Source organism: Pleuronectes platessa, chromosome 12 (genome assembly GCF_947347685.1).
Source record: "Pleuronectes platessa chromosome 12, fPlePla1.1, whole genome shotgun sequence".
Classification (NCBI taxonomy): Eukaryota; Metazoa; Chordata; class Actinopteri; order Pleuronectiformes; family Pleuronectidae; genus Pleuronectes; species Pleuronectes platessa.
Genome location: NC_070637.1, coordinates 22366954 through 22383346, shown reverse-complemented (window position 1 = coordinate 22383346; position 16393 = coordinate 22366954). Strand labels below are relative to the sequence as shown.

The window sequence follows — 16393 nt, the reverse complement described above, 5'->3', positions numbered from 1 at the left end:
AAATCTCTGTCTAAAATAAGAATGGGTCATATGTTGTGTAATAGATGAGACATGTAAAAAAAACTGTTTTAATATTGAATGGAAAAAGAAACTGTCCGTTTTATTAATGAATGCAGTCACACCAACGGATCTAAAAATCCCAGGGTGTTTGAATAACTCCCTCATTGATATAAAAAGTGAGAAACCAACAGGACATTTCTCAAAGAGACTGAAAAGGACAGACGTCCATGTCACAACCATCTGAAAGAATCTGGGTGTGGGAGTTGAATGAGAAAAACTCTGTTGTCCCCTCCTGCTGCCCTTCAGCAAGGCACTAAGTACCCTGCAGCCTCTGCATCGGACTGTGTGTGCAGCAGGGTGCGGCTCTGACACCGAGTAAACTGCGATTAGATCAGATCTGCTGAATCATCCACTGAGAGACCGAGGCTGTGATTTCACAATTTCACATATATTAAAATCAATTTCTACTTTAATGAAAATAACTCTATAAAATGCACTTAAACATTGACAGAACTTTTCTAACTTTATATTAAGGTTTGTTATAACTCATTACAGATCATCTTTAGGATTGATCAGAAGAAGATAACTACATAACTTAAGCTTATTCAGATTCATATCATGGACACAAAGCTGCTGTTTGTCTGCAACGTTCAGGTTCGTTTCTTCAGTCAACTTAACTCTTATTTCCTCTCTTTATATTCAGAGACTCCGTTTTAAAAAGCTGCTTCTCTCGTTGGGCTCAGTGAAAACTCTCTGACTCTCGACCCCCTGAAGTTGTTTCAAGAAACTCGAGCTCTTCCCTCCTGCTTCACTCGCTTCGTGTCACTTCATCTGGTGAAGCCACGACTGAATGATTCCACGTGCTGAAATGCAAATTAACAGTCGGACTTTATGCACATAACCGACCTGGAATTTCCCCCAACACATCCTCATGGTGTCTGGAGATGTTTTTACAGACTTGTGAGGGCTGGAGCTCCTGTCTTACCTTGAAGCTGTTTGAACCTCCCCTCCAGCTGGTTGTAGTTGAAGGCGGCCTGAGCTGAGAATCCAAGGCTCGGGCTGGGGCCCCTGATGGGGCTGAGACTCGGGCTCAGCCCCCCGCCTTGGCTCTCAGCGTAAGATGGGCCGGGGCAGTCCGGTGACAGAGGGCCGGCATAGTCTGAGGAAGGGGAGAGCGAAAGGGGACCGGGGAGACCGCTGCTGGCGCTCTGAAGCTCCATGGTGAAACTCCAAAGAGGACGATGGTTGATTTAGAGTAGAGGAGTCCACAGAGGCATCGAAGAGAAACTTCAGTTTCCAGTTGAATGGAGCTCAGAGTGTTAGTTTTCTCTGCAACAGGACGAAGCTCAAGTTTCAACAGGATTCGATTCTGTCCAGGAAAATAGATTTGACTTGTTGTGTGATGAGTTCTTCACAGCAGAGAAAAGCTTCCAACAGGACTGAGTTGCATCCAGGAGAATAAACTCCAGTTTACAGATGAATAAATGAGTTTTTAAGTGAATAAAATAATCTCAAGTGATTCAAACCTGAGTTTCAAAAGCACCAAAGCTTCTAATACTGTAGAGAAATAATCCAAATTTGAGCTCAACTCAGAGGAAGATGACGATTCTCTTCTTCAACACTTCCAGGACTGAGCGATGGAGAGGGTGAGAGACATAGGAGAAGAGCTGCAGACTCCCTCTCTCTCTCTGTGTGTATGTTTCACCAGCGTGGTCGCAGGAATCGCTGGCTCAGCAGACGCAGCATCATGCTCCTGTGTTCTCTCCATCCATTATGTCATTGTCCTCAAATGTCACACCTTCCCTCCATTCAGTGATCCTCCACCAATCCTCCGTCAACACACACATACACACACTCAAGCCCAGTAAGAGGAGAAGACTCTGCTGCAGAGAAAAAGTGCAGGAAACAGAGGAAGAGAGAGCGAGACGGAGGTAGAGAAAGAGAGAGAGGGTTTGTCCTCCTGTGAGCAGCAGCAGCTCAGACACTGCAAACACCTTCAGGCTCACACAGTCCAGGGGGGAGGGGGTCGCCAGCAGGAGCAGCCCCTCCTCCCAACAGCCAATCACAACCCTCGCTTTCACTGCTGATGTCACTAATTCGTTAGCATAAGGGGCGGAGTGGGAGGAGGGCGAGAGAGAAAGACAAACACTGGAGAGAGAGAGAGCTGAAGGAGCCTCTCTGTTCACACTGAAGATAAAACTGGAAAATAAAATAATTAAGTTTTAAATAACAAAGAAAGACTCATAATAAATCTGAAGACTTGGAGTTGACTTCCCTTCTTCTAGCTTTGATTTAAACTCATGTTAGTGCATTGCATTACTTGATTGGTTCCATTTGAAAGTGGAGAAATATTTCCTGCAGCTCATTCGAAAGAAATGAGAATGAATTGTAACTTTAGTGACTTAAGAGCCAAAACGTAAATCAACTTAAGTACAGACTTATGGACTAATTTACAAACTGAAGTATTTAGATATGGTATCTGTGAGTGTGTGGGATTTGGTAGAGATCCTAATATCCGGATCTGGTGAATTTAAAAGTGGTTTCATAATGAGACAGCTTGGTTTTGGTGGACGGATGAACTCTAGTCAGCGATGTTCTAGTTTGATCAACATTCCTGTTAAACAGAGACGTCTGTGTCTCCCTCAGTAAATTCTCCACATACAAGAGTCAGAGGTTCAGTTAAATGATCACTTTTGGCAAATATAAACTTCTAGATAATGCAGTGTGTGAAGTGAAATCACATTATACAGACACACACACACAACAACATATAAGATCACGTGAAAACTCTCCTTCTGTTTCATCTAACTCATGTGGACACTGTGGCAGCAGCTTCTTCATGAAGCTCATTAAGAGAACATAAGACTGAGTGTCAGAGAGGACGAGTCACACTGGAGGAAACGGGGCGGTGTGTGTGTGTGTGTGTGTGTGTGTGTGTGTGTGTGTGTGTGTGTGTGTGCGCGCCTGTATACACACAAACCTTCATGAGACCACAGTTCGGTCCTAACAAGACTAAACTTTATTTCTGAGGTTCTGGTTTAGGTTTGTGTCCCAAAATGAATGGAAGTCAATGTAACATCCTGACCTGTGTTGTGTGTGTGTGTGTGTGTGTGTGTGTGTGTGTGTGTGTGTGTGTGTCTCTACGAGCTCATCGCTCACACACAGACGTCCAAACATCCTGAGACTATCTGAGCTCTAATATTAGAGTTTGTTGTGAAGATGTTCTTCCTGCCTGAGTCCAGCCAGCACTTCCTGTTTGATCGTGCTGTCCATCCGCACACACACAAACTGATTTCAACTTAATCCTCATAAGGATCTTATACACTATAATCTTATTGGTTAAATTAGATACACATTTCACATTTCAAAGCCTGGAAATTGAAAGTTTCCTCAAGTTTGTCAAACCTGCAGGTTATGGAGGAATGTGGAGAATTTAGAAGAGACTGAGGAGAATCAGCTTCACTTCCTGTGTAACGGGCTTTGTTAAAACCAAACAAGAGGAGGTGAAAGGTCAGAGGTCTTCATTATTCATGCGACTCCGACAAAACTGCAGAGGACACAAACTGAGAATTCAACGTGTTGGACCACATGGAAAAACAATCTAGATGTTCTCGCTGCAAAGAAGATCACCCAATAATTGTTCATAATAATTCCAGTGACCGTGTGACTTGTTGTAGGGCCACCATCATGACAGAACTTCAGTCCATAACATGTTTCCAAAAAAGTCCTGAAACATTTTGTCTTTGTGAAGAATCAAAATATGGGAGGATTTACTTGACTGACATGATTGTGTTTAAAACATTTTAACTGTTTCTGGATGAAACACAATCTTTTCTTTCTCTGCGGCTGTCGTCTTCACAAACCTCCCGAGTGAAAAGGCACCGACGCCACCCAGAGACACTTTCACCGTTACTACTCAGTCACACACTTGTAACGTGAGGTAGATGATTAACAGGTGAAAGCTAGACCAAAGGTCACACAGACATACACACCCACAATGATTAACCAATCTGTGTTCTGACCCTCACATATTGTCATGAACTCTGGGTAATAGTTGACAGAATAATATTGTGGATTAAAGCAACCTAAAAGGTTTTTCTCCATCAGGTCTCTGGGCTCAGCCTTAGAGATCAGATGAAGAGTTTGCAGCCGCTGATCCTTTACATCAAAAGGAACCACTTCAGGTTGTTGGAGCATAAATCAGAATCCTCATGGTCACCTTCAATTAGAGGTTTTCTGGGCACATTCAACTAGGTGGAGAACCAGAACTCGTTTGAGGGACTACACATCCCATCAGGCCTGGGAACAAGAGCTAGAAAACCATGCAGAGAAGCTTCCTGGCCACAGACACCCAATCTCAGATAAGTGGAAGAGGATGAATGAATGAATGTCAGAGTTCATCAGGGGAACCTACAGATTTGTATATAGTTTTTCTGAGGAGTTGGTAAAAACTAAAAACAGATCAAACAAGACGTATGTTCACATAATCTTGATGTTGATCTCTGTCTTCTGGAAACCTTCACAAACATTCATTGTTTTTACTTTGTTATATTTTCACTGAAAACTTTTTTTACATTGAAATGTTGAAGTCGACACAACTCTCAAATAAAAAGCAACTTGTGTCTCGTGTTCAACGGCAGCGCTTTAGCATTTTAAAATGGAGTCTAACATGTTTGTAACATGCGGGATTAATCTAACGTGGACACAACTTCGGACAGCTTCGGCTCCCGGGTAACCAGCATCCGTCAGTGCAGAGTTCAAAGGTCAGAGGTCACGGCAAACAAACAACAGATGGAGCTAAGTTTTCTGCAGCGCGTCTTCGTCTTCTGTTGATCATCTGCATAACATAATGTTCTTCCCTGCCGGCTCCCAGCATGCTGAGCGTCACGCCGCGTTTCCTGCCGTCATCTGGATTCCTCGTGACTCAGCCCCTCGGGCCGACCCGGACAACGAACCAAACGCACCATTCATCCAGCCTGAGCCGAGTCTGACCGCTAAACTCCTCTCGCAGCGGACGCCTCGGGGAGCGAAACGCCTGCTGCATCATCCTGAGTTTTTCACTGAGTGAAAATCTGGAATCTGTATTAAAAAAACCTGAAGTCACATCTGGAGCAGCTCAGCAATGATTAGTGTGTGTGTGTGTGTGTGTGTGTGTGTGTGTGTGTGTGTGTGTTCAAAGTTGAAACTTGTGACGCTGCAGTGGTGAATTTCACACAGACACGAAACCTCGCCCTCCTGACCATAGAGAGGAATTTCTGTGAGGTCAGAGTGCCAGAAGCGAAACGGCAGCCATGTTGGAAGACGAAACTTTCTGACTCATCAGAACATGTGTCAAGTACAACAACCAGGACTAAAGATTCTGTAAGAAGAACAATTAAAAACAGGACGAGTGAAAGAAGCAGAGAAAAGAAAAGAAGTGACCAGATACAGGGGAAATAAAAGTGAGAGCAAAACAGATCAGGATGAAGGAGGAGAGAAATATATTAGTTTCTTTACTTTCACTTTCTCTGATGTGGAAAACCCACAAATTCACCCAGTTAAAAAAAGACAACAGGCAACATTCCAAGCATTCCACCATCTGGTCCTCTGAGCAGGATGTGTGTGTGTGTGTGTTTGTGCGCGTGTGCATGTGTGTGTGTGTGTCCTCCTCTCTGTGGGGAACATGGACTGTTCCTGCTTCTAATTATTGAGCGGTTGAGTGAGTCGTCACTTTAAATCAACATGTATCCGTCTGTTTGTCGTTCACATATCTGGAGAACTGTTCATCTGGTCGGCTTCACACTTCACATGTGTATTGTTATTTAATGTGTTATTTTGAAAATAAAATCATTAATAAAATACTTTATTTTAGGTGTAAATTGCTCTATGGAACTCAATCTCTGATCTGTTCCTCCCTGCTGAGCCTCGGGGGATATTTTAATTTATTTTTGTTCCGAGGACAGAAAACAAACAGTTACCAGAAACACCTCAGGGCTGCAGCCAAGGTCCCGGCATGTCGATGGACGCCGGCGGCCATGTTCAAACACTCAGGACTGATGCGTTGACCTCCGACACGTCCAGGAGGCCGAGTATTAATAATAATAATCCTGTCAGGTTCTTTCTCATTCTCAAAAAAAATCCAACTGCACTTTGTGTCAAAGGTTTCTGCAAATTGAATTAAACTATTTTGATGAACAGCAGCTTTATTTGTCGTGAAGTCAATATACCAACCAACCGACAAACCAACCAAACCCCCCCCCCCCCCCCCCCCCCCCACACACACACACACTCCTTCTGTCTCTGCCTTCACTGTAAGTAGATCTGTCAGCGTTTCCATGGTGACCGCTGGTTTTGTGTTTCCCAGGATATCATATGGAGGCGAAACACACACTTGGCTTCGGCTTCGGCTTCACACACACACACACACACACACACACACACACACACACACACACACACACACACACACACACACACACACACACACACACACTCAGACGTCCGCTGCTGCCATCATCAGTGTGTGTGTGTGTGTTTCAATGACAGACACACGTTGTGGGCTCTGTCATGTTTCTGGTCAGATTCAGTCATCGAGCTGCAACTAGCAACTGTTTTAAAGTGATTTGTTGAAAAAGCTTTTAACGCACACACACACACACACTCATGCATGCACACACACACACAGTGAATCAAAAACAGTGCTAATTCAATGTCATCACCACACACATCCTCTGGCCTGCTGAGCTCAGCATGGACAGGAAGAGGCTACAGAGACGAGGAGGAAGATAAGAGGAAGATGAAGAGGAGGTTGGAAGCTGAAAATACGTCTACACTGAAACCACCAGGAAAACACGTATTTAACTCACAATGTGAAACGTTGAATAGTCGTATTTTAAAAAAGAGTGAGTGAAAGCTCTAAGATTTAAATTAAGAATAAAGATAAACTGTCATTACATACGAGTGTCTTCATGAGCAGAAGACAAACTTTTATTATATTTCTGGAGAAGAAAAATATTGTGTCCCCCGTCAGTGTCTGGTGACTCATCCTATCGTCCCAATCTCAACCCTCAAAACCAGAACTGAGACAAAAACTCTGAGAAGCAGAAACTATAAGATATTAACCACGGCAGTAACCAATCAATGGATTATTTAAATAGATGCCGATTCATTTGTCTTCCAATCAACTGATTGATAACTTACAAATTTTACAATCATTGTATTTATTTCATCCCTATATTGTCCAAAACACAACGTTTCTCTGAGCAGCAGAACACTCACCAGCAGGAAATATAAGCTCCGCCCTCGTACTTTCACAGTAAAAATACTCTCTCTTACTCACACACACACGCACACACAAACACACTCCATCAGCCTTCTTCTGCATATTTAACACTTGTGTGAATTATTTAGTGAAGTGTGACACTAGTGGAGCATTCGGCCATCAGGGTAAAAACAGCATCAGCCTGAGAGATAGGTAGAGTTACTGTAACACACACACAAACACACACATATTTGTCAAAGTGCATGAGATCAACAATCATCAAAAATTTACAGTCAATAATAATCATTATGAAATTGATAACTTCTTTGTATCTCTAATGAATTGAGATCAGAGGAAAACAACAGCTGGAACAAACGTGGAGTCTCAATTAACTGATTTGCTGAAGTTAGAGAGACGAGATGAAGACTCTGATCAGACTGAAGCTCTTTAGCCTTTGTTAACTCTTGTTAGCTCCAGACTATGATGCGTTGTGAAGGTGTGTGTGTAGGGGGGGTTGGTGGGGGGGGGCAGCTCTCAGCTCATCTTTCATCACTCATTTTTACACTAAACTCCATGAAACAAAATGTATGTTTAACTGAGACTAAACCAAACACTGTTTTCATTTCCACTCTCCAGAGATTTTCATCTTGCTGCTTTGTGTTGTAAGACGCTGCATTGTTCTCTGTGCTGACACAAACCAACGCATACCACAACTTGTGAAACCATTCAGACTCGGAGACTCCCACAGAGAACTCACACACACTCACACACACACACGGGAAGGAGCCAAATTAAAGATATGATTTCTCAATACACAGCAACAGAAACATCCCACATCTGGTAAACTCTTCCTGTTATTCAAACTAATCCAGACTTACACAGTAAACCACATAATATGACGCTTTGTATGATTTGCCTGCTCTGCTTAAAACATCAACAATTAAAAATAAAACCTGACAAAAATCTAATATTTAAAGCAACACTATGTAACTGTTGGTGAGCAACAGCGCCCTCTGCAGCCAGACGTGGTTGAGACATGTTGAGTGGCGCTGACTCTGTTGTTTCAATCACTGAACTGAAACAGCTCAACAATGGCTGTTCCTTAAGTCACATGATGAGCACTAAGCCAATATCAGCCTCTCGGGGCCAAATTAGTGACTTTTAGCACCGGCCAGAATTTCTCTGCTAGGCACCATTTTATTTGGGTCAAATTATTGTTAGGCCTAAAATAGCCTTCGAACCTCCACCATGTAAAACAGGTAAGAGAGAATTAACTTAAACTGAAACATCACATTAGCAGAAGAAAGAGGAGACAGTTGAAGAAACCTCGTCCTACCTGCGAGAGCTTTAATTCGTGAGCGTTCGAACAGACGGGCCGAGCTGTTCTCGTTGTCCCAGTCTTCTGCGTCCCAGCGGTTGTTGACGGTTTCGCTGTACTGCTGCTGGATCTCCATGTGGTCGAACTCCCCGGCTACCGACGTCATCGTGACCTCGACGCGACTCCACCCCCACCACCGCTGCTGCTGCTGCTGCCGCTTCCTCCGAGCCCGTCCACCTGCTGCCTGCTGCCGTTAGCGCCGGGACCCTCCAACACACCCTCACACACACACACACTCTGACCGGCTCTGATTGGCTGGTCGAGAGGATCTTTTAAAAACCTGCAGAGACACAAACAGAGGACGAGTTAGTGGAAGTTATTTAAAAAAACACAACGACACACAGGTTGTAGGATGAGTTGAAAATTACATTCTCATTATCTCCCTTTTTAACCATTTTCTATTCTGCTGTCATCGTATAGCATTTGTAACGACTTTCTGTGATGGACAACTCATCTACACTTCCTGCCATTATCCAGAAATGAAGCCAGAACATCCTGGACATGAGCGCTGCCATCGTATGCCAATGACATCATCTAGGGCCAGAGTCTGCTCTCAACCAATCAGGAGTCAGTCTCAGCCATCAATCAAGACGTCTCAAACCAAACTGATCAGAAACATGAACACCTTCAAAACATCTGTGTGATGAGAACTACCCAAAATGAAGGAAACCATCTTTGATAAACATTTATTTAACGACTACTTAGATTTTTTACTTTTTTACTAACAAGGAGGAGGAGGGGTTCATGATCTATACTGCAACCAGCCACCAGGGGGCTATTGAGATGATTTGGACCATGTTTTGTTGTAAATGTCACTTTAAGATCAGCTGCACGTGCATATCACTGGTGAATCCAATGTCTGAAGGCATCAGTGTGTTGTGTCTAATTCTTCCTATGTGGGTCTATGGTATTTTACTCAATTCTATTTATCTGTAACTATTTTGCGACATCTGAACTCCTCCAGTAAACATGAATATATAGAATAATCGTACTGCTTTAATAGTTCAGTTCATGTTGAAACTGAAAAATGTCAACAGCCTCCACAGCTGAACCAACTTCTGCCCTTAACAGAGATGATGGTGCCCCCCTCTGGTCACAGCACGTTACTACAGCATATGATACACCATAATAAAAACACACACGCACATCTCAGTCAAGCAGTGTTCACTTTGTGAGAAACATTAGGAGTAAAAAGGTTTTTAAGATAAAGTGAAACCAGGAGCTGATGGTTCAATAATCAACTCTCAAATTGCAGCAGGGAAAACATCCTAGTCCCAACATGAAGACCAGTTGAGCCCTTGCTGGTTCTGTTTGTTTTCCCTACAGAGATTTAAAAGTTGTGTGTGGAGCACTTGGTTTCTTATTGATTTTATTTTAGAATGCAGATGAGGCGTTTGCTGTCACTGACGGAGTCGGAATAAATCAAGCCTGTAAACCTGAGAACAGAGAGTCAGCACAGTGAGTCCTTTTGGATCCCGAGGTCAGCAAACGTCACAATGACTCGACACTAAAACGCCACAGCAGCAGCTCAGAGAGGCTGACCACTGCAGACAGACGCCTGCAGTGGTCAGGTCACATTTCACAGAGTCACATGACACGGGCACGCAGACTTTCATCTAGTTAATATAAAGTAATTTGCTCATTTTGTTACAACAAACAGACTCTGATTTGTTCACTGATTGGTCTGTGCTGCTGTCCCATGACGACCCCCCCCGTCCCCTCTAATTCAAACATCGCATCACTCCCTCTGTTCTGGCGCCGCCCACTGACGTGTTATCGGACCAATGAGAAGGTTCCTGCCTCTGGAGATTCTGCAGAGCAAAAACAGTTTCTAAGCTACACACTGATAGTGAGCGTGTGTGTGTGTGTGTGTGTGTGTTGCTGCCACCCACTTGCAGCTCAACAACCAGTCAGGCTGGAGCTGCTGCCTGTGTTGCTACGCTAAAAATATGCTACCACTGAGACCCTTAGTGTGTGTGTGTGTGTGTGTGTGTGTGTGTGTTGCCTGAGTGAGGCTAACACAATGTGCACTCATGCAGAAGCGATAAAGCATGTGGACATGCACACGCACGCACACACACACACACACACACACGCCATGGAGTCATGACAACACACAAGCACACGCACAGTTTTTAGAAAGTATGTCATGTCAGGGCAGCAAAATGAGCGAGGAGGGTGATAGAGAGTGTGAAGAACTGGAAGAGAGGAGAGAGGAGAATCTGTGAAGTGAATGTTCCATTTGTTGAACTTTAAACCAGAGACGAGCAGAAAATCTTCACATTATAGAAGCTGGAACAGGAAAATGTGTTTATCATAAATAATGTGATGCTGCAGAGAAAATCTACTTCAAGCTAAAACAACCACATCTAATAGTATTTTAGTAGCTTTTTGCAACATTCATTTCTTTTAGCTCTGTCTTTGGACTCCACCACCTCCTGAGAGAAAAGAGGAGGAGGTTAATATGCTACATAAGATGAATAACATGGAAGAGGCAGGGTTTATAATCGATACTGTAACCAGCCACCAGGGCGCGGACCTTTATGACACAAAACTATGATGTCATCTGTGGACTGGACAAAGGGCGAGAGAGCATGGAGTAACAAATGAGTGGGTACTATGTGTGTCTGGGTGTGTGTTATATTTATAGGGAAAGAGAGTGAGAGAGAGCGACAGAGAGAGGGAGAGGAGAATGTGGAGATAAAGGAAGAGAGGAAGTGATGACACCAGCTGACGACAGGAAGGACAGAAATAGAGAGAAGAAGAGATGATCACTCCAGACGGTTTTATCAATCTCTACCAACATTTTAAATATCGGTAAACTAAAAAAAGTTTGAATAAAACAAACTATTTGAATAAGCCGCATAGGATTCTGGGAAATTAAAAACTGCTTTTTAAAAAAAAAAATCTTTGTTTCAGCCATTTTCTCACAAGAGAAAATACTTTGTTATTTCTGACATCTACTACTGAGCTTGAAACCCTGTTTCCTACATTTCCCACAATGCATCTCAACTGCAGAGACGCCCACGCCCTAGACCATGAAAGCAGCGCTCACGTCTTTTCACAGTTGGACGGCTCTTTTCTCTCCCACGTCCTCCTCCCACATCCCAGCATCCTTCACTACATGCAGCTCTTAGTCTCTCTCTCTCTCTCTCTCTCTCTCTCTCTCTATCTCTCTCTTCTCTCTCTCTCTCTTCTCTTCTCTCTCTCTCTCTCATCTCTCTCTCTCTCTCTCTCTCTCTCTCTCTCCTCTCTCTCTCTCTCTCTCTCTCTCTCTCTCCTCTCTCTCTCTCTCCTCTCCTCCTCTCTCTCTCTCTCTCACTCTCTCTCTCTCTCTCTCTCTCTCTCTCTCTCTCTCTCTCTCTCTCTCTCTCTCCATCATCTCTTCATCACTATGTTTTCACTCTTCTTTACTCAATGCAAACATCGATATGAAAGCTGCAGCCATTCGTCCAGTATTCAACCCTTACTGATAAATAACCAGTATTTTGATGAATTGAATTATTTTCTAGATGAAATGTTAAATATTTTGCTCATTTTAGCCTCAGATAAAAAAATAAAAGAGACTTGAAACTTTCGCAGATTTTGGATATTTTAAATGTAAAACAATCCTCATGTTGATGACATTAGAAAATGGTCAGAGTTGCAGTTAGATACATTTCTTATTTTCACTATTAAATCAGTCAGGGGTGTATCATTGTGTATTATCATGCTAACAGCCTGAAGCTTAACAGGTCCCAGGAAACAGCTGAAGAGAAGAAGCCAATCTGACACGGCCTTTATCTGAACTTGCTCCTTGAAAGAGAAAAGTTAAAATCGAAATACAAATAAAAAAGATTAAAATAAAGACAATATTGTTATTATGTCCAACAGGATGAGTAACCTTTTTCGAATCAGGGTTAATTTTATTTCTTTCATAAAAGACTAAATTAACTGCTGAGAAGAAACTGATTTTTTTTTTTTTTTTAATCTGACTAACACAAGTTCAGATTAAATATAAACTTCCCAACATGTAATTATCACTTGTTGTGAACTATTCTCTTTCTCTCTCTCTCTCTTTGCATCTACAGCACATTGTCAAGTCAGAACCACACGTCTCCATGGCGACCGCTGTCCCAGTAATCATTGTGTCGGATCCCACTCGTCAGGCTCCTGTCGGTCGAACAAAAGACGCTCGGCTGGAGCCTCAGAGGACAGAACAACTTTACTGACACAGAATCACAGAGCTTCTACAGCGAGGAGCTGAAGAGACGCTGCAGCAGAGGAGGAGAGAAAATCCAGAGCAAAGAAGAAAAGGTTCATCTGGTGGTTTTAGAAAGTGGAATATCTTCACATTTCTCTTTTGTCGTGTTAGTTGTTGAATATCATTCTCCTGGGTTTTTATGAGCAACCGGCAGCATCTTGTTAAGTCCAACTTAAATCAAAGTTTCAGAAATAACAAAATCCTTGATGATTTGTCTCATCAGCTCCACGTGATCGGTAATAATACTTGAGTAAGAAAATCTTAGTTAAAGTTCTGCGTTGTGAATTTTAATGAATCACGAGTAAAGTAAAAAAAGTCTTCAAAAGGTCAGAGGTGAAAGAGATTTGTTTTGTATATCACGGGTCAGTTGAAGAAGGGAATCAAAAAAATAGAAAAGAGAATGAAAGAGAGACGGACATTTGAGATCAATATTTGATATGAGAGTTTAAAATGAAATCAAATGAAAAACGAATTATATTAACTATGTCACAAGAAACATGTTTTTCCTGCCTTGTTTAGTCTTGATTAATGATTCATGAGCTCCACTACAAACTGTCTAACAGTTTATTATTCATGCAGCCTTGCATAATAATCACTTATTTCTTGACGAGCTGTGTGAGGACAAATAAAGATGCGAGGTTCACAGAGCAATAAGGCTTCGTATTCACATAAAGCAACTAAAGCTTTAAACTGTGGAGTTCAGATCTGGAGGAGATGGTTGCATCAAGTAAAAGTTAATTTAGAAAAATCGAAGACTGATCTGGAATCAGAATGAGCTGCAGAGAATATGTTCAGGTCCGTGATCAGATGGAAGAACCGACCGTTCTCTTCTGTGTGAACTCGATTCTCTGTATTTTTTTGTCGTCTTCACAGTTTAACAACTCGAGTATCAATTGTTCACCATGGAAACAAAAAGCTGCCATGCACTGATATGTGTGGGTTTCAAACTCCTACGCAACTCGCCAGTAACTACAGCAGCCACTTCACTGCAGAGACGCACAGAAACACACACACACACAATTTTACGGTTTAACCATAAACATTATGATAAATAAAAATGATTTAAAAGAGAACATTAATAAAACCAAATATACTAGACTTGAATTAATGGAAATAAACATCGTGATGACTAATCTGTGATTTAATGGGGAACAAACTTATGAGAAAACCAACTGTTGCTTTCCAGACAAGTTCACAGAAAATTACACACCAACAATTTGGATTTTGCAAAGATATGAATGTCAAACATTGAGTGACTCCAGAGAAGATCTTTAGATTTGAGACAATTCTAAAATATACTGGAGGAGATGTTGTTTTGAGGATAATCTAGGAAACAGATGCCTCATCTCACGATCATTTGTCCAAAGTCTATGTTATTTCTGGCTTCACACGTACAGGAAGCAGTTTGACGTTCAGTGTCTTTCTCGAGCACACAATGACATTTGGGCCTGATGAGCTGAGATTTGAACCATCAACCAAACCCTACAATTAATGAGTCTAACATCTGCTGCAGCTTCATCAGATTTAAACAGAACATAAAACACACACAACTCGGGTCAAGGTCACCGCCACCTCAAGTGTTTCTTTGACATGCACACACACAGACCCACACACAGGTGAGTTTATTTAGGACGTGTGTGTGTGTGTGTGTGTGTGTGTGTCTCTCTCTCAATTTGTGTGTGAGCAGTGCTATGTAGGCCACACAGATTCATGTAGGGCAGCAGCAGTTATCTGACCTGACACCATCAAACTCAAACGGCATCAAACACGACAGCGGCAGCAGGAAGGAGCTCAGGACGCTCCCGTCCACCGCCGGCCCAGTCCCAGCACAGGTCTGAGGACAGGACGGACAGGACGTAAGAGACGGAGCAGATGCAGAATCTGTGGCTCCTCATGTCGCAGTGCAGATATCGGGTTTTTAATACTGACCCAAAAACCTACATCTCAGTGAGGTGTGATGATATACATCTTCTTGTTCATAAGTGATTGTTTGTGCATGAAAAACATGTCACAGTGAGCGATACATCAGTGTGATAAGAACTTCGATAAATTACTAAATTACATCTACTTTAGATTTTCTTTGTGTCCATGTCCCACATGCTAACATGGAGCAGGGTTTATGACCTATACTGCAGCCAGCCACCAGAGGGCGATCGACACGACACGATTTGGCTTCACTTTTGGGAGCAGACACGTCGTCCATCTTTATTTAGAGTCTGTGCTACAAACAATTAAACTTAACAGTGATAAAATCTGAGCTGCTCACATTTTAACCAATCAGATCAGCCCGTTCTGGTCATGTGGTTAATAACCAGGATGAGAGCGATAAGTTGAGATGATAACCAGCTGGTTAATTTAGCCTCAGCACAGGATTAATAATGTTAAAACTGTCTAACCTGTTATCTGAACAGTAGGACCTACGTCCAGCAGGTGACGTAGGTAAGTATTTGACTTCCTGTTGCATCGTCCGTGTTCCGACGGCCATTATTAAAATAACAGAGAACAGACATGTTATTGTCGTCCTGCGTCACTTTTATTATGACAAAGTGACACATTAACATCGTCTGTGGGCGAATCATTGAGTTCACTCTCTTCCTGTGTAATTACAACATCTTTTATTATGCTCACTTCAGCTGAGGGAGCTTTGTTCTGCTTAATGCTTCACTGCTGTTAAACCAGAGACCAATTTTATTTATTTTTATCGATGATTCATTCTTCTGTTTCTGAAAATATTAAAACACGTTGATTCTCTTTGACAGGAAACATTAAAGTTGTTGGTTATGTTATGTTGTTAGTCTAAAGCATCCTGTGACGGTGTTATTACATCTCAGCATCAACATGAGAAGGTCAACTGCTAACATGGTTTGTGGTTTCAATGGTCGCACTAGCGATCAATAAGTCAATGGACCGAACACACACACACACACACACAAACACGCACACACCAACACCTCTTCTCGGCTTTCAATGTCGTTTTCTAATGTTGCGTGAAAAGTTACGGAACGATGGCTTCCAAAACACAATCCAAAGTATCTCTATCAACCCCTGGTGGCTGGCTGCAGTAAAGTTTACAAACCCCCCTCCTCCTCCATGTTAACAGATGGGACATGGACCAAAGTGAAAAATCATAGACCTAAAATAAATGTTTGTCAAAGATGGTTTCTGTGCATGTATGGGCGGGACCTCCCTTTCTGCAGAAGACGTAATAAATAAATGCAGGTTGCGTGTTTTTGTGTAATTTCAGTTTCATCATCTTTGAGTGACGCAGCATTAAAACTGAAATCTCCTCCGTCCTTCACACTGAGGACAAACAGTGACGCACAACCTGGAAACACAATCCACCGCTGCCTCGTCCCAACCTACAGACGACCAGAGGGACGCGGCAGCGCTCAGGCCTGAAGCACGAATCAATGACGAGAGTCGATAATGACACAGAAATAAAACCCTGATCCAGAATCACGGCTCTCAAGTTACCACATAAAATCTGATCTTACAGGATGATGATTGACGACAGGAAGGATGTGACATATTC

At 42.5% G+C, this 16393-nt stretch overlaps 1 protein-coding gene across 2 annotated transcripts in view; it reads right to left on the bottom strand.

The window, feature by feature from the left end:
* Positions 1 to 16393, bottom strand: part of LOC128453038 (spectrin beta chain, non-erythrocytic 1) — a 73605-nt gene that overhangs the window by 38992 nt on the left and 18220 nt on the right. Inside the window, exon 2 of one of the 2 annotated variants that reach the window (XM_053435653.1) lies at positions 8577 to 8898. In XM_053435653.1, coding sequence (XP_053291628.1) covers positions 8577 to 8724 — 148 coding nt within the window. In that variant the 5' untranslated portion in view covers positions 8725 to 8898. Of the gene's footprint in view, positions 1 to 985; positions 1994 to 8576; positions 8899 to 16393 lie in introns of those variants that run through there. The other variant, XM_053435652.1, reaches the window with a different exon arrangement.